The sequence below is a fragment of the Magnolia sinica genome, chromosome 9 (genome assembly GCF_029962835.1).
Source record: "Magnolia sinica isolate HGM2019 chromosome 9, MsV1, whole genome shotgun sequence".
NCBI lineage: Eukaryota > Viridiplantae > Streptophyta > Magnoliopsida > Magnoliales > Magnoliaceae > Magnolia > Magnolia sinica.
The window spans coordinates 52,580,461-52,599,175 of record NC_080581.1 but is presented as its reverse complement, the minus strand read 5'-3'; the positions used below and the strand labels follow the sequence as shown (position 1 = coordinate 52,599,175).

General features: G+C 40.4%; 1 protein-coding gene across 8 annotated transcripts in view; it reads right to left on the bottom strand.

Moving 5' to 3' along the window:
- Positions 1 to 16,759, bottom strand: part of LOC131255437 (ankyrin repeat domain-containing protein EMB506, chloroplastic) — an 86,644-nt gene extending 69,885 nt beyond the window's left edge. For 2 of the 8 annotated variants that reach the window (XM_058256153.1, XM_058256151.1), the window contains exons 1-7: positions 16,181 to 16,758; positions 7,517 to 7,596; positions 7,199 to 7,297; positions 7,002 to 7,100; positions 6,812 to 6,910; positions 6,621 to 6,719; positions 5,258 to 5,369 (exon numbers count right to left, since the gene is read on the bottom strand). In XM_058256153.1, coding sequence (XP_058112136.1) covers positions 5,265 to 5,369; positions 6,621 to 6,719; positions 6,812 to 6,910; positions 7,002 to 7,100; positions 7,199 to 7,297; positions 7,517 to 7,596; positions 16,181 to 16,607 — 1,008 coding nt within the window. In that variant the 5' untranslated portion in view covers positions 16,608 to 16,758 and the 3' untranslated portion in view covers positions 5,258 to 5,264. Of the gene's footprint in view, positions 1 to 3,100; positions 3,656 to 4,052; positions 4,100 to 4,711; positions 4,838 to 5,257; positions 5,370 to 6,620; positions 6,720 to 6,811; positions 6,911 to 7,001; positions 7,101 to 7,198; positions 7,298 to 7,516; positions 7,597 to 16,180 lie in introns of those variants that run through there. The other 6 variants (XR_009176026.1, XM_058256149.1, XM_058256152.1 and 3 more) reach the window with 6 other exon arrangements.
- Between the last annotated feature and the right edge of the window lie 1,956 nt (positions 16,760 to 18,715).

Here is an 18,715-nt window from a genome sequence, read left to right as displayed (position 1 = left end):
TATTCATGTTGCATACTTCGTTTAATTTTTCTTCCTTTGTCAACTTCTGACAAAAGGGGAGAGAATGGTTATGGATGTATGCAATATAAGCACATCTCCTCACTTGAATGAATATCTAAGCACCTGCACTCACATGCATGAATTGTATGGAATTATATTTTTTTTTTGGCATGTGATAAAGTATTGGATTGTATAGAAATATATTGTATGTGACTAAGTGCTTAGGGAGAGTTACGAATGCTAGTACTGAGGGGGAGCATCAAGATCTTCTAGATATGGTATCACTGGTGGTGTACAAATGTTCCTTTGAACCAGAGATCATATTTGTATGATGAGTCTGTGAGGTGTTGTAATATGTTATGATGAGTTGTATGTTTGTATGATGAGTTATGCATGATTGTGTTTTGTCACAAAATTGACAAAGGGGGAGATTATAAGTGCTTATACTTAGCACAATTAAGATTGTCAAATTTCATAGTCCTAAGAAGAGCACAAGCACTCATGAAGACCTCGTAAAGACTTGATCAACATCTCAAGCCTTTAAAGCCTTACTTGGTTAGAAGATCAGAACACTTTGTATGTGTCAACCATCGGATGGTATTACCTTAAATTGACCCTAGGTTAGTTGTATTTCACATAATATCACGATAACATATTAATCTAAGTAACATACACTAGAGTTAGGCTAGCCTGACCTCTGGTTCGGCCAGCCTAACTACATTTAGTTAACCCAACATTATTCGAGGAAGTATACAGCAAGACATTTTTCAGAGCAAGTTCGGCCAGCCTAACCTTAGGTTTGACCAGCCCAACCTGTCCGCTCGACCAGCCCGAAGGATGTTCGGTGAAGTTTCCAACGAAATAAGATTTCGGATCTCATTGAGATTCGGTCAGCCGAACTAGAGGTTCGGCTAGCCGAATTTTGGCTTGGGCCAGCCGAAGTTTTCAAATATTTCATCCCGCGAAATCCGAAGATCCGTTGGAACGCATTTGTTGGAATTCGGTCAGCCGAACTTTCAATACCTTTGGCTATAAATAAAGGCTTTCTCTCACTCTTTTAAAAAACGAAAAAAACAGATCCATCTTCTCAAGAAAAGAGTGAAAGTCCAAGCCTCCTTAAGCTATTTGAGCGGTAATTTTTATATTTGATTTAGCTAATTCTATTCTCTATCTCAAGTTTGATTAAACTGTTTTCACAGAGTAATTCATACTCTACTTAAGATTTAGATAATCGAATTTGTAGCATTAGGGTATTGTTCATTTCATCGAAAATATATTAGATCCCTACATTCTTTTTGGATTAAATACATACACGGTTTCATCTATATCCCAAGAAAGAAGATCGTTGCATTCAAAGCTATAGTTACGTCTTCGACTCGCCAATTGAAGATAAGTATTGTTTTACTTTCATTTCTATTTGGGTTTTTTTGGGATAGCCCAGAAATCTCAGAAGGGTTGTTTTGTGGTAAGCCCGTGAAAATCACACGGTGGGTTTTGTTGTGGTGAGCTCGTGAAAATCACACAAACTGTATAAGGTTGTTAAGGTGAACCTATGAAAACCTTGAATAGTGAAAATCAAATTACGATGGTAGTAATTTTGAGAGGGGAGTAGGTGTGAAGTTAAGCACTGAACCACTATAACTCATCGCGCATTGTGCTGATTAATTTATTCTTTATATGCTTTCTTTGTGATTGATTACTCTTGCTAAATTTGATATTTTGATCTCAAAGACATCGTGAAATAAGGTTGTCCTGCTTAAATCTTTTAGGTGAAGGTTGTCCTACGAACTATTTGATATCAAATAGAAGTAGAGTAAGATAATTGGAGGGCTCCTCTTATGGGCAATTTACAAAGCCCACATACCAAGACCAATAGGAATGTACGAAGGTCGGCCGCAAATTACGTAATTGTCAATAGTGAGTTATATCAGAAAGGAGCCGATTGAGTTTTACTTCGGTGTTCATCAAAGAAAGAAGCTATGTTAGTCATGGAAGGGGTCCACAATTAGATTTGTGTGGCCCATCAAGCTAGGAGAAAGATGAAGCTAATGCTCAGATGCTACGGCTACTTTTGGCTGAAGATGGTGGAGGACTGCATTCAATATGCCGAGGGTTGTGAAGCATGTCAAAGGAATGGTCCGGTCTAACACGTACCCATGACCGAGATACTTCCCATATTAAAGCCATGGCCATTCCGAGGTTGGGCGATCGATTCGATCGGCCAGATTCACCGACCCTCAACTCGTATGGATTCATTCATCATTGTAGTGACCGATTACTTTCGCAAATGGGTAGAGGCAAGGCCTATGAGGAAAGTCGGTCATGCAAAAATCATCAGGTTCATAGAAACAAACATTATCCATTGTTTTGGAATACCAGAGTCCATTACCACGGACCGAGGTGTAGCCTTCTCGGCCAAAGAAGTGTGGGCGATGGCCAATAGATATGACATAAAAAATTCTGCAATCAACCCCTTACTATGCCCAAATTAATGGCCAAGCTGAATCCAACAAAAAGGTGATCAAGAATATCCTAAGAAAAATGATTCGAGAGAATTCCCAAGAATGGCATACCAAAATGTTTGAGGCTTTGTGGGCTTACTGGTATCGCCCCGTAGTAGCACTGGGGTCAGCTCATTTGCATTGACCTACGGACACAATGCAGTCCTACCTATGGAAATTGTGGTCCCCTCATTACAGACTACATATCAACCTCAGTTGACCCCTACAAAGTTCACGGAATCAATGTTGGCCGAGCTCGAGTAGTTGGACGAAGTTCGTATTCGAGCCTTAGACTAGATCATGGCCAACAAAGCGGTTGTGGCACGAGCATATAACAAAAGAGTAAAAGGAAAGTCTTTCGGGATAGGTGATGTTGTCTAGAAAATGGTACTGCCTATCAACCAAAAAGACCAAGCATTAGGCAAAAAGTGGTTGCCCACATGGGAAGGGCCGTATTCTATCGAGCAAATCCTCAAGGGAGGAGTTTATGTACTTAAATATATGGATGTGAATATTATGAGGGCTCCTATAAACAGCGGTTTCTTAAAGCAGCACGTCCCTTCATTATGTAAAGTAATTAGGAATCATGCCAAGCCAAATCAGTAAAATAGATATTTTATTCAGATAAAGCCCTGGGATAAGGGTCCATTAGTTACAAGATACGAGATAAGGGTCCATTAGTTACAAAACAGTCACAAGAAAAGAAAGATGATGAAGAAGGGGGGCATAATGAGGGCTATATGTGGGCCGACTTGAGATCTTTAAATCTTTTAGTGGCCTCAATTTTCGCCTCCCTCGCCACCCCTTGCCTCTCAATCCACGAGGCATGTCGGCTCACAAGCTCTGCAGAGGTGCACTCGATATAAGCAAGATGTTGGCCGATGGTCGTGTGCTCCAACTCGGCCGACTTCTTTTTGGCTTCGCTGGATTCAACACATTCCCGATAAAGAGTGATCTAAGACTCAATGAATGCGACCAGTTCGGTATTTTTTGGCCGATCGCGGTTCAGATGGAGTTGACTGGTCTTGACCAAGTCGGTAAAGAGATTGTTGCATGCACGCTTCAACGTCCGGAACATCTTCTCCTTAAAGTCATGTTCACAAGTCCAATGCAGCCTGTTCTTACAAGCTGCTTCCTGGCAAGTCGGCAGGGTCCTGCACTAAGCATTAAGGGCTAACAGACGCTACATAGATTCTGGTCGCTTTTCAAGGACCTCGTCTAATCCTTGCTGAACTAATAGGCCAATCATCTTGACATTTCATATTTCAAAATTGTTTTTCCTAGAGTACTTCTCAAAATCATACTTAGGATCGGCAGCCATTGATACTCACTTTCGGATTCAAGCCTAGCCCCAACGTTTTCTCTGATACTACTTGTTGGGAGACCATAGAAGCACACAAAAATGAATCAAGTGAAGTAATCTGATTGCACCAATCAAGCATAATGCAAACACACTGAATTTAACATGGAAAATCATTTCGAGAAAAAACCACCACACAAAGCGATAGGTAATAACTATGAAAGCATAAATTACAAGAGTTTAGAGAATACCCGATTCAAACAAGCCTACAATCACCCCAAGCTACACCCTTGAAACCCTAGAAACGAATTAGAAAAGCTCTATATTACCCTATTTCCAATTTCCACCGATATTTATAGCCATGGGAAGAATCCCAAACAAAATTGGAAACAAATACCGCAAATACGCGGATCTGCGTAAAATCTGCAATACGTTCGATGGCACCTTCAATGGGACTTCGATGTCATTGACAGATCGTCGATGGCATTGAACTAACACCAAAATAGTCTAAAGACAAAACATAAAAAATCGAATTTTCTCGATTGCACTTCGATGGGTCTTGATGGCATCGAACATGTACCCAAATAGTCTAGCAACCAACTAGAAAAATCCCGAATTTCTCGATGGGATCGAGCAGCTGTTCGATGGCATCGAACTGTGCTCGATGGCATTGAATGGTTTGTCGATAGCATCGACGGACCCTGTTTCTGAATTGATTTAAGACATCAAAAACAACACAAATTAAGTGGACAACTAATTATCATGTTAACTTGTTGAGTTTTCAAACAATGGTATGAATTCATTGAGAAAGGAATTAAAATTAACATATTTGAAACCACAGAGAGAAAAAAGGATAGTTTTATCGCTAATTTCCTCTTCAGTAAACCTAAATGAGTAGGAATCATAGTCATTTAAAAATAAAAATAAAAATAAAAAAAAAACAATATGTCAACAAATGTCATGTCAATGAGTGAAGATGTATGGGTGTATCGGGCTACTCACTAGTTAATACAATCACGAGAACTTCCCAAGGACTCTTCAACATGAAGCAAGCAAAAGTTCAGAACACTCACCCTACCCTCTAATCCTACATGCTTGTGTAAGGCAGCCCATCTAGGTTCTGCATGCCACCACATGTGCCAAAATGACTGCTAGGTGCATGATCCAAACCATCCATCAGGCAGGTCCCACCTTGTATATTCACTTGCCATGGTATACAGCAACCAAAATTAATGAAACAACCGGATGGTTCAGGAAAACTTGGCCAAGGTTTTTATTTTCTGTTTCTAACATAGCGGCCAACATGAAGAGTAAACCAGGCGCATCTCTAAGGTGAGACCCAACTGATCAACAGTTGCACTTCGCACAAGTGTCCCATGTTGGCAAATAGAATCTTTAAGCCAAGAAATGCAATGCACAACAAAGAACACAAGCAATGCTTCTCGGTAGAGAGTACCAAAAGCTCAAGCTTCTCTGTCTGCCGGTACAAGCTTCAGTAGTTTCGCAAGCTCATAAGACTTAAAGTCTCTCCCAAAGCATAAGCTCAGGTCCAGAGGCATCTTCCCATCCTGAAATATGGTAGCAAAAACAAATGTTTAAAAGGCAGGGAAAACTACATTCACACTGTTCTGCATGCCTTCATACCACTTGCATTTGCACTGTAACAGAAGAAGTTTGAAATAGCTGAGTAAAATACATTTGTTGCAACTCAAGAAAAGATTACAGCCAACTACACACCACAGCTGCCAGAAATGCAATTCAAGATGCCAAAAAGGAAGGCAATCTTGATAGTCCAACAGCATATGGTATAAGATTCACATGTGGAAGAAATGACAGGTCACAAATTCCAGAAGGAAAAAAACAATCGGCCCTTAGAAGGCAAAGAAAAGCAGGATTGGGGATCATCAGATTGCATGTATAATTGAATACAACATAAAGATTCCAAAGAAATAGGTGAGAAATAGGCTGGTATTAGATCGACATAAAACACATTTGGGGTGAGTTGGATCCACTACTGAATTAAATTGCAACCCTAGTCTAACAAAGTGGAAATGAGCAAATTATAGTTTGCTTAGAATTCAGATTTAGGTTCTGGGTTCCAAATTGAAATTTAGTTTCATGTTGGACTTGAAAGAAATGTAACTGCAATTCAAGAGCTAGTTCCTCACTCCTCAATTCCAGAGGCATCTTTGTTTTTCTCATTTCATCTTAATAAAACTGAATGTTCGCTGTTCAGTTCACTTAAAACTACTTCCAAAGGAAAAGGTCTGTCCTGGGTGAGAAGACCTTCATGCATGACCTTACTTGAAACTGTAGCCTTGCTCCTCACTTCACATGCTAAGAAACTCCGCCTAGCAACATCATTCAATTTAACTCCCAAATAAGAATTTCCTAAAACATAAGACTTCTTTTCAATACAAATCTTCATCAGCGTCATCTAAGCATTATCCCATTAATTGGGGCCAGCCACATGAATCCTGTTCTGCCATTCCATACTATCAAGCACCATACCTTCAGTTAGACAACCCAAATCTTCAATAAGATTTAAATAGAAGGTTCATGTGATGGTTTCTTAACCGCTAAGTCAAAGCTTTGAGGAGTTAGTGCCATCATCTTCAAATCTTCAATAAGAAATTAAATAAATGCTTCCTAAATAGCTAAACTAACAAAACCGTTTCCCCAACAAAGGCTACTTTTGCATCATCCCATGTTATCCTTCATTTGGATTCATTATATAGTCAAGCAATCGACAAAACCATGGATGTTTCTTACAAGAAGTACGATGCAAATGTTCTCTTGTGAACATTTGTAAAAGCTACCTTGTTTCTTCTTGTCTTATCCGCACCATTGACCAGCAAAACTTTGGCTATATCTCTACATCGACTTTGTATGGCAACATGTAACGGAGTCCATCCTTCCTGAATGACATAATAGAAAATAAGGAGTGAGAACACTCAAAGATGAAGGATTCTAGCTAAGCAATACATGATATAGCACCTCCACCACTTACATCATCTGCAACATTCACATCAACCTTGTATTTAATCAATAGCTTCACTGTTTGCATAGCACCAACTTGAACAGCATAATGTAATGCGGTAGCACCATCCTACCACAAGGAGAATAAAAAACCTCTAGTTTCTTTCAAGATTCACAAAGATAACTAGAGAAAATTATAAATATGGAAGGATTGTGCTCACCCTATCCCTAACATGAGGGTTTGCGCCTTTTCTTAGAAGATGGCTAATAACAGCTTCCTTTTTACTGATCACCGACTTGTGAAGAGCGGTGTAACCATCCTGTGTTATGAAACCTACTCATGCTCTATTGCTTCCAGTAAGAGAGAGGGCGTGCATTGAAGGTAAAAGCTTTTGAAATATGAAAGGGTAAAAATTACCTTATCTACTGCATCAATATCAACTCCACCTTCAAGAAGTTTATCCATGTACGGTATCTGCCCTGAAAGCGCTAGAGTATGAAGTGGGCTCCATTTCATCTGTATTGGAGTTATAGGACTTTTAAGGGTCAAAAGTTGCATAGAAATAGTAAGAAGAAAGATGCACCCTAAAAACTGTAAAATCTCTACTAAACTGGAGTACAAGGCTCTCTTTAAGATGATGAATGATGAGCAGTTCTAGCTCACTCGTGCCTATAGTATCACTGTTCATTCAAGAAAAAGAATAAAGAAACATTGTTCACTGCTTGTAAAACTCACACTTGCTATTTTGCTGAGAACAGGATCTTCATTCTGTTGCAAAATTGCTCTCTCTTCTGGCTTTAATAACAGTTCAACTTCTGCAAGACAAAAGAAAGATCAGATAGATCAGATGGTTTACTGATATCATATTTAAATTTAAAAGAGAGAAAATGAAAGGTAAAGACAAAAGATTGATTAAAACAGCACGCTGGAAGAAACCAATTCATATAGATGCATCAGATATGCTTGAGAACCCATCCCAGTGATTGTGTATTCTACTGAAAAGATAAAAATAAACATGTGCTATCTACCAAATACTAGAATGAGTGAGAATTAGAAGTGAAATACTGCAATAGGTGAGAATTAGAAGTGAAAACACATAAATGTCAATTTCATCTAGTTATGTATAGAACCTCCTCACATTTGATAATCAGAAAAAACAAATAGGACTTGCTAAACATCTTTTTTATAAATTTCTAGAAAGAAAATGATCTTTCAAAATAAAATTTTTAAAAAAAATAAGAAGAAGAAGATGCAGGAGGAGCAGGAGCAGAAGGAGAAAGAAAAATATGCACAGGAAGGAGAAAGAGAAGGAGAAAAAGGGGTAGGAGGAGCACTCTCAGCTAGAAGCTCTGGACCAGAACCAACCAACTCAGTGATCCTTAATGTGTTGCTTCCAGCATTGAGCACGCATCCACTCTCAGCTTGAGAAGAGGCCAATGGCATGTATGCTACAAGCAAAGCACGCCATGTTTATCCTTTGCCTGCCACACTAGCATCCAGTGAGCTTCCAACTAGGACTACAGTCAGTCCCCGACCAACAAATAGGGTACCATGTGACCCAAATTAGTCCATCCAGGCAAACAAATGCCCTATCAGGTTGTATGCATCAACCTCACCAAACTGCAAACCACCCTCAAGTGATCCACTTAATGGGTCAATGTCCCACCATAGACTGAAGGCTTGACGGCCAACACGATTATCCTAACACAATTAGAGGCACTTAATGCTTCATGCCAAGAGTTGTACAACATTTTGTGGCTATACTAATCTTGATGCTCTACAGTACATAGATATCTTGATGCCCAACAGCTACTCAGATGTGTTCGATACCCGATAGCCAACAAATCTGCCTTTTGATGCTTAATAAGCTAATAACACCTTTGACACTATTGATATCTTGGTAATAATTAATGAGTTGCGAAATTGAGAAGGATGTTGCCCATAGAATTCAAGCTGGGTGGAAGAAGAGATGTGCCTCTGCAGGTTTATGTGATTGCTGTGTACCACTCAAACTGAAATAGAAATTTTATAGGATAGCTCTACACGAACAGTCATGCTTTATGGGACAGAATGTTGGGCAGTCAACATGTTCATAGGATGTGTGGCTGAAATGAGGATGTTAAGATGTATGAGTGGGAAGACGAGGAAGGATAGAATTAGAAATGAATGAATTCAAGGGAACTTAAGAGTAGCACGAAATAAGTAATAACATGAGGGGAAAGTAGACTTGGATAGTTTGGTCATGGGCAACGGAGACCAAGAGGTATGCTAGTTAGGAGCGAGTTGATTCAAGCTGAAAGCTCTAAAAGGGAAAGGGGAAGGCCCGAAAGGAAGCGGACTGAAGTTATGGCCCTCGACAGAGTGGAATGGTGGAATAGGATTCACGTAGCCAACCCCAATTAATTGGGATAACGCTTGGATGATGATGATCTTTGGCACTAAACAGTTAAAACAACCACAGGAATTGCTATTAGCAATATTTGATGCTCAAAGGTATATGAGACAAGAATAGGTAACTAGATCTCTCTCACAATTCACACACTGCATTACAATCTCACTATACCCCACATAGCAGTTGGATATTTGGTTTTCCGTTTTAATTAAGGGCCTTCTCCAAAGAGATGTACTTGGTGGCTCGTGGTATGCCATCATGGCATACAAGTAACTCAAATTGACCATCCAACTTGTCAACTAAAATGTATATAGTCTATATATGAAAAGTTAGACTGAACTGATTGCATAGCAATCCAATTTGTGGACATTCAACAGAGAGTAGAATGCAAAAGACCAATGGTTCTAATTCAGAATACATCACAAGAGTCTATGAATCAAAGTCTATATTTGTTCAACTAATATGATTTTTGGGCTACCACCTATTTACATTGGAATCCGCCATATGAATGGTTTAGTTTGAATTTATTATGCCACTTGTACACCATCAGAGCAACTGCATGTCAACAATCACGTACTAGAAGAGTATCAATCAGATAACTCTACAACCTTTTGAGTTATTTGCTTCTTCTTTTTTTACAGGCAGACTCCTATGTTTTGTTTATTAAAAAAAAAAAAAACTCCTATAACAGTTTCACACCATTTAAAAAATGGTGGTGACTCTTCAATCGTAAAACCTGGCAGTGTGCCCAAATCTCTGACTTAACTGTGGATGGAGAAAAACTGAAGAAGACAATTTAACCATCTGATTTTTCCCTTCGAACATGGACCACTCACTATTTTACTTTTAGCTATCCATTTGCTAGCCATTAACTGCATGTTTAGTATTGTACTTGTTTGATCAGTGTGATATTAGAGATATCCACAGATACAGAATTCGGCAGGTATGGACAATTGTACTTCAATGCCATATGTGAGGAGGATAAATCACCACCATTTTTCAAATGGTGCAGTACTAATATAGGAGTCTTAACCGCTGTTTGACAAGACTGGAATACAGTCAACTAGATGGTTGTCACAAGGATAGAAAGAGGACAAAGGAGAGAGAAAGAAGGAACAAAAAAGAAAGAAAGAAAGGACTATAGGAGGAACAACTTGTATGTTACGCCCTTTTCTTTCCTCAGCCCACACACGTGTGCCTTGCTCATAGAGAAGCAGGCATATTTACTGCTATGGCACACAAGTACGATGTTTGTGCTCTCCATTAGGTGGGTCATGTTCTGTACATCTATCTGCAACGCCTCACTTCTTTTTACTGACAGGGAGAGAGTAGAGAGGAGGACAGAGATTAGTGACCCGGGCAGGTTGCTTAAAACTGTTTGGGTCAAACAATTCAGCCTTGGGACCAGAAAACCGGATGACCCGCACATCTATCTCTATTACATATACTGCGAATAACTTTTGGAAATTTTTGCCCCCACAATTAGTTTCCCAAGGGCAGAGAACTTTTGATATTCAAAAGGCATGGGAAGACATTTCAATTAAAGGTTGGGTTACTATGGAAATTGAAAAATGTGATTGCTGTCTGTTGATAGTATGGTGTGGATTTCACACGCAAAAAAACCAACAGCAACTTAGATTCTACGGCTAAGCAGCGCCTGGGCAATTTTGCCCTTGCAATTGGTTTGGGAAGAGGTGGTTTCTCAAGGGCTTTTTGTCCTTTCCCTTCTTCCCATAAGTCAGCCCGCATCCACACTCCTCCCTTTCGCATGCAGCCCACAAGGAAGCGGGTATCAAGGAGCCCATGAAACAGAGGCTCCACGGGGCCCACCATGATGACTGTGTTACATACACTATGCATCTGTGCACAGCCTGTGCCGGCTCAAGTTAGGATGTCAGCAGCGCTCTCTCTCTCTCTCTCTCTCTCTCTCTCTCTCTCTCTCTCTCTCTCTCTCTCTCTCTCTCTCTCATTATATGGACCCAAACCATGATAGTAGATGGTTCTGATCTTCAAAAAAAAAAAAAAGATCGTAGATGGTTCTTGTCCAAACAAGTCAAAAGTATCTTGTTTGCTCTGGATCTTAGTTGCAAGAGCCTTCTATCAAGTTGCCATTCCCACTCTGGTTAGAATTGCAGAGCATTGAAGGTTATACTCACCAGTGACCATGCTTGATGTTCATTCCAACGACTTAATCGCCAATAACACCAAAGATTAGAATCGTCAATAGCACCAAAAGGTCTGGGATGTATTCGGGAACCATGGTATGTGTACTATGGTGTCTCGCGATTTCCATCATGATCTCGAGATACAAGCAGGCTGAGCATCTCAGCGATTAATTCCCAACTCCATATGCTACAATTTGACTCCAAAATCAACCATGATTTTCAACATATGGTTCATTTACATCTGCTTAAATGAATAAATCATTTCTTTCCTGTAACTTTGCCAGTTTTGTTGGATTTGCTTCCAACACAATAAGGCATGTCCCTTCAAGTTCACGACAACAACTTTATGAAATTCGAGAAAATCATCCTACTAATTGTGTTTTTTTTTTTTTTAATGCTGTCAATCCAATCAATCAATTCAATGAAGTGCATCTTTCCATGACAACTTTGAAACAAACTCCATGATCTCTATTTCTTTCCAATGCATAAACAAGGTTACCTTAAATTTATTCCTCACCCAGTTTTGGTTGATGTAATCTTCCACTCCACTATTGGAATCTTCTAACAAATATGTGCCTAATTTAACTCTTATGGCAAACAACATGCAAAGCAATCTTCTTCCATCTACTGTTTTAGCATTATTGGAACTCCCTAAATTATAAGAGATTCATCCACCACTTTCTAGAAGTCACTTGAGAGCATTATTTTAGACATCTTCACCTCAAAAGCATAGAAGATTCATTCTCTCAATACCCCACATATTGGAACTTAATTTTCCCAAATGATAAAAAAAAAAAAAATTTAATTAAATTAAATTAAATGCACCGTCCATATCATTCAAAACACCATTTTGATTATTACCCTTATCATCTGCCAATAAATTTTAGTGGTTCCATTAATCATCCTTGTTAATTGTACGTTCATCACAAGACCATCAATATGTTCCCTAAGTTCAACATCTATCTATCCAAAAGGAAACAAAATTCAACCACAATATAAAGTTATGAGAAAATCCCAAATAATAATAAGAAAATTATCCCAAAACTCTTCAATCTCAAAGACCCGCATTCAAAACCACCTAAAAAGCTTTAAACCCAACTTTCTTGTCGTAAAGGGATCCAAATCACCTTATAATCAAACTAAAAACTTCCAAAAACCCATTGCCCTGCAAATAGACTTTACACTGTTCTATGCAAACCTCCTACCACACCCTTGGAGATACTCATCCCAAGAGCTCTTCCAATGATGTCATCACTCAAACCCATGTCAACCCGTAGTTGTAGGATCCTCCTAACTAGGTGCCGCTTCCACTTTTTATCGCACTTGGGACTCTCATTCCCACTCCTGCCTCCAACCTATTTATAATTGTTTACTTTTTGAAACAAATTTTCACCACTCCCACACCCAAATCTGGTGTCGCTTCCCTTCACACATTGTACAACTATATGTCAACCCAAGGAGATCACTTTACTACTACCAATAGAGATGCTCCGCAACAAAACATTCCCCACAGTCCCACTAGACAAACCCTACATGTGTGCACACCCACACATCATAAACATTCTAACTTAGGATTTTCTTTGGTTTTCCATTTTAATCAAGGATTTTCTCAAATGGGTCGTGAATAACAGCTCGTAGCATGTCATGGCCAGCAAAGCGGAGTTGTGTGTGCCCTCACCAAAGCTATTAATATATATATAGGGAAAAGGTACTATGCGCTCGACCTCACGAGTCCGTCCCATGAGGTCTAGCTGTGTGGGCCCCACCGTGATGCATTTCGAACATCTACCCCATCAGTCAGATGCACCATTCCATCGTGGGCCTAGGTCTCAAAAATCAAGTCAATCCATGACTTGTGTGGGCCACACCACATACAGAAGTGGAGAGGGGCCGTGCACCATTAAAACATTCATAACCATTTTTTGGGCCCACTGAGATGTGGTTTGAAAATCCAGACCATCCATTATGTGTGTCCCACTTGGAGGAGGGTTCAGACCAAGTTTCAGATGCATGAAAATTTCAAGTGGGCCCCACCAAGTGCTTTTATATGTTTTAACGGTGTCTTCACATGATTTTAGATGGTATGGCCCACTGAGTTCCGTATACGGCTGATTTTTGGGATATCCCATAATTTAAAGGGGACCCATCAAATGCACGGTGTTGATGGTCGACACGCATCACGGTGGGGCCCACACAACTCGACCTCACGGGAGCTTATCGTGAGGTCGAGCGCATAGTACCTTTTCCCATATATATATATATATATATATATATATATATATATATATATATAGAGAGAGAGAGAGAGAGAGAGAGAGTCATGCTCCCTTGCGCACCTACGCACGTGCGCACCTTTGCACACGTGTCATGAGCGTCTGATCTGAACGGTCCATGTGATGCGGAATTTCATGAAACCCCATGTGACAAATTTTCACCCAGATCTGAAATTCTGTTGGGCCATGGCAAAGAGAAATGCAAATCAAGGGAGGAAAATGTTTTCATTTTTCATGGCCATCGAAGTTTTAGATCAAATTAAAACTTGTGCCTAGGGGGTTTCACGAGGTGCTGCTTCACATGAACGGTTCAGATTTTGGATCCACATCACGTAGGATGGGTTCTCAAAAAAGTTCGTACGTGGTACGTACGAACTGGTTCGCAGGTGAGCGTTTCCGTATATATATATATATATATATATATATATATATATATATATATATATATATATATATAAAAAAAATTAATAATTAAAAAAAAAATACTTCAAAAGGGAAATTTTGCTAATTTTAATGTGTTAGTGCTTTCCTTATTGCAAAATTACTTTATTCCATTTAAGTAGTTTGTATGCATGAAATCTAATCACATACAACAATGGGCCACTAGTCATATATGTACTCCATTTTACATGGACACATCCTTTTTTGCTTGGAAAAGAAAAAATAGAGTGAAAGAAGGGGAGGGAGTGTTACATACCCAACCTATTTGACATGCTGACGTGGCGAGTAGAGCCTATCTTGGTAGTTCCTTTCTTTACTCCTCTAAAATGGGATAGTATTGCGTTAAAATAAGAGATTAGCTTAGTTGATAGTATTTGTGTTAAAATAGGAGATTTGCTAGTATTTGTCTTTATCTTGCCATCTAAGTAAGATTTTGTAGCTTTTTCCTAACTCTTTTTATGTAGTTCTCCGGAGAAATGATGAAATGTAGATGAATTTTACCTTAAATTGTGTTTTCTACACAAAAGGATGCCCTTCCCCTGTTTTCACGTGGGTTGGATAGGGCTTGAACCCTATCATTTGGCATCAGAAACGCCCTTCCTAGGCATTGCCAATAAAGACAACGCAATCGAAAAAAACAAGTCTAATGGAGAGAGATGTGGAGCATCTGGAGGAAGCCTAGAATCTGATGAACACGAAGCTCGAATAGATCCAACAATGTTGGAATATCTCACTTTGCAGCTTCCTTTCACCAACAATGGAGAGCAATTGGGAGTTGAGGAATCTAGCATTGTAAAACCAAACGAGCAAGCGACGGTCGGATTCAACCGTGTTTCGCTCATATTGATTTTCTTAGCTTCAATGGACACAATCCATTGGAATTCATTTACAAATCTAAGCAGTCTTTCCGCTACCATTAAACGATGGAAAATGGGAAAGTTCTCCTCGCTTTGTTCCACATGGATGGACGTGCGTCGATGTGGTTTCAATGGTATAGTCATATGAACCCTGACACCTTATGGAAGGGAATGACAGAGGCCATGTTGGTCCGTTTTGGGCCAACCAATTACGAGAATCTCGACAACATGTTGGCGAAATTACAACGAGGAACAGGGGTCGTCCAAAGTTATCAAGACGAATTTAAGCTCCTTGCCAACCACGTTGAAAGATAGTCAGATTGGGCTCTAATGGGGATGTTCATTCAAGGGTCGCGTGATGATGTTGGTCAAGAAGTGCTAATGTTTCGACCCTTTACTCTGCAGGAAGCAAGGTGGTTGGCTCATCGCTGGGAGGAGAAACTTGCACACTTAAGAAAGTCTTTACAATCAGTGCCTAGTCATGTGCCAATGCCGACAAATTCGGGAGGGTTTGTAAGCATAGGAACGAATATTGCACCCACGCAATCTCATCAGAAAATTTGGCTCGGTGCAGTCATGGCTCCTATTAAAAACATGGTGTGCTATAAAGGCCGTTACATAAAGGTAATGGTGGCAACCGTTATACGTTATGGGGTCATAACAGTTGGTGCAGGTATTTGCACGCCATAAGCGTAGTCCTACCTATCCAGATTCGAGCTACAACAATACCAGTACCACTGTTAGTATGGTCGTGCTGGGCAGACATTGGACCCACGTGATGCATTCCGTCCATCAGATGTCTCCCCTCATGCACCCCAACGTCCCAAAAATTAGCCTGAATGAAAACTCAGGTGGCAACAGGACACGCCCATCGTTGATTTGCATGGGAGCCCACCGTGGTGTATATGGAATCCAGGCCATCCAGATCCTTCACCTGCCATGGATGAAGAGTCCGGACAAAATTCAGGCTGTTCCACATCCCAGGTGAGCCCGGTGAAAATCAAGGCTGGGCGTCCCCTCCCACATTGCTCCCTATGCTGATTTTCAGACATTGGGAATGATCTGAGGGGAACACATCCAATCGACAGGTTGGATGTGATAAATAGATCGTGTGGACCCCACTTCTGCGCACCTCTTTTCTTTGATCTGAATCAAACACCGACTTCAAACACTCAATCATCCCAAAACAAGAAAAAGAGAGCCAGATTAGAGATAATAAAAATGATGAAAAACAATAAAGAGGAAAGGAAAGACAAGTAACGAGGCAAAACCTTTGAGGAGCTCATCTTCGTATTGGGCAGTAGCTTCAGTCTTATTAACATTAATGTCATCTTCTACTTCTTCTTCTTCTTCTTCTTCTTCTTCTTCTACTTCATAGTCGCTGCCACTGCCATCATCCGGATCTTCCCAAAAGCCATCACGAGTTCGCGCAGAGATGGGATTAGAGCCAGAGGATGAGGTGATTCTGCTGCTTGATATTTCATCCTTCCCAAGAATAAGATGAAGAAGAAGAGAAGGGGTACTGAAACGTAGATTGGAGGGGAGAGACGCTTTTACAGAGCAGACATTGCTGTTGCTGCTGTTGTTGTAGGATTTCTTTGGTAGGGGAGGAAGAGAGAGGCTGATGAGAGGAGGAAACAGAGAGGAGATAATGATGGAGTTGCTGAGTGGTGATGATACAAACGTTCCTCCTAACATCTTCCACCTCTAAACTTCTTTCTTTCTATCTCCTCTCTCAGTCTCAGCTCTCAAGGTTCTGCTTCTAATTTTGGGCGAATCATTGATATCTGATACTCTGGTGGAGCAGGAAGCAAGACACACGAGCGCTAAGAAATTCCAAGCAGCACATGGATTGAAATGGGAGTGGATCGGTTGTTACCCCGGCAACACGCAAGTGGGTGTTTCCCTGACCGTGGGGCCCACCCTGGTCTATGTGTTGTATATCGACACCGTACATCACTTTTTTATAGCTCATTTTAGGGAATGCACCTGTGAACGCCCTCCTACGCGCTTGTGTTGGTTGGTTTTGATTTTAATTTGATTAATTCGGTGTAGGGTTAATTTAGAAATAAAAATGCATTTAACTTCCGTCACTAAAATAAGCTTGGAATCTAGGACAGGTTAGAAGTCATAAAATTGCTTAATAGTAGAGGAATCGTAAGATTTCTCAACTCAAGTGACTTCTATAGTTGGTTTGCGGCCATTGATTCTGGATGTGGGCTTTACTTACAAAAAAGAAGAAGATTAGGCAACCTTTTTCGGAATTCTGCAATTTTTTTTCAAGATTCAAAGTAACTTCCAATATAACAAAACTAAGTCATACTACACTAAGCCGTAGGGCCAAGGTAGGCCAAGAAGAATAAAGCAGAAGCAAAGTAAAGAAAGCATATAAAGTTAAGCCATACTTTGCAGACTTTTAAAGGTCTGGGTAGGATTCTAAGATATGAGAAGGAAAATGAGAAATTAAGCATCATTTTTATTCAAAAGAAATGAGTAGGCGTCCCGAATTACAACCCTACTCATTGACTTCAATGGCGGCTCTTCTTCTTTGATGTTGACAGGTAGGAGGACCTGTTAAGAGGAATATTTCAGAGAGGACATAGAGTTAGGCATGTGCTTCGACAGTAATGAGAATTCGTTGTTGTCGGAGCGTTTTTCGAGCAAAGCCAACTTTCTCGGACCAATCTCTCTCTCTCTCTCTCTCTCTCTCTCTCTCTCTCTCTCTCTCTCTCTCTCTCCTTCCGCCCCCATCTTATCTTTGGCTCCCTTTGAACTTTGTCCCTTCTGTTGGCTACGCATTGCCTTAAATAGGCAAAGGGGTGATGACATGTAAGTGTTATAGCTCAGATCGGAATACGTCGAGTCGGGATTGTCCACAGAAGCAACAGGATCAAGCAGCATCCATAAGCTTAGGCCAGCCTATGATTAGTGGCCAGAGCGGCTATGCACATATATGGTGTTGTAAGGACCGTATCGGTGCAGATAAGGTCCCAAGAAATCCGTTTCTAGGATTACAAATTTTATAGCACTGTTTTTTAGTTTATAACTTTCTGTATTTAATGGTGCTTCGTGGGTGTGTAAACACCCCACCCCAGACTAATAAGTTGAACGAGTGTGAACGGATGGATGAACAACCGAACGCCAATCCTAAACCCTAACCCTAAAAGCCTAAACCATAGGAACCCCAGTCCTAAAACCCTAAACTCTGCCCATTCAACTCAGTCAACCTAACCATGAACCCTAGGAATCTAAAACCCTAGAGCCTTGAGCTAACTCGGTGACCAAACTCACTGAGTCAACTCACCCAATCAACTTATTCAACCCCATAACCCAGTCAACTCACCTAGTTAAGCCCAAAACCAAGCCCGAACTCAAGCCTAAAACGAAACCCAATCGGAGAAATGGCAAAAACCTTAAAGTAGCAACCCTCACAGCAGAGCCTCCACACGCTTGGAGGATGCTGCCTGCTAGAGTAAGGAGTCCAAGTGAGGACTGGTAGCAATTAGGCTGCTGCCACCCATGAGGCACTCCCCCTCCTTCGGGCAGCGTCCCTCAAGCATGTTGAACTCTCCTTTTTCGAACATTAAGTGTACGATTGAAGTGCATTTACTCTGATGCTCATCTCCTTATCCAAAATTACCATTTTACCATCTTATCTAACCTATGAGATGATGCTATGTGGCATTCTCCAATCCCAGCCATACAACCACTTTTTGCCCTGGGATCACCAGGAATTACAAGAAAACCAAGGTTGGAGGCCATAAATAGTCCCCTTCCCTTCTCATTTTAAAGCATCCACTCCCATT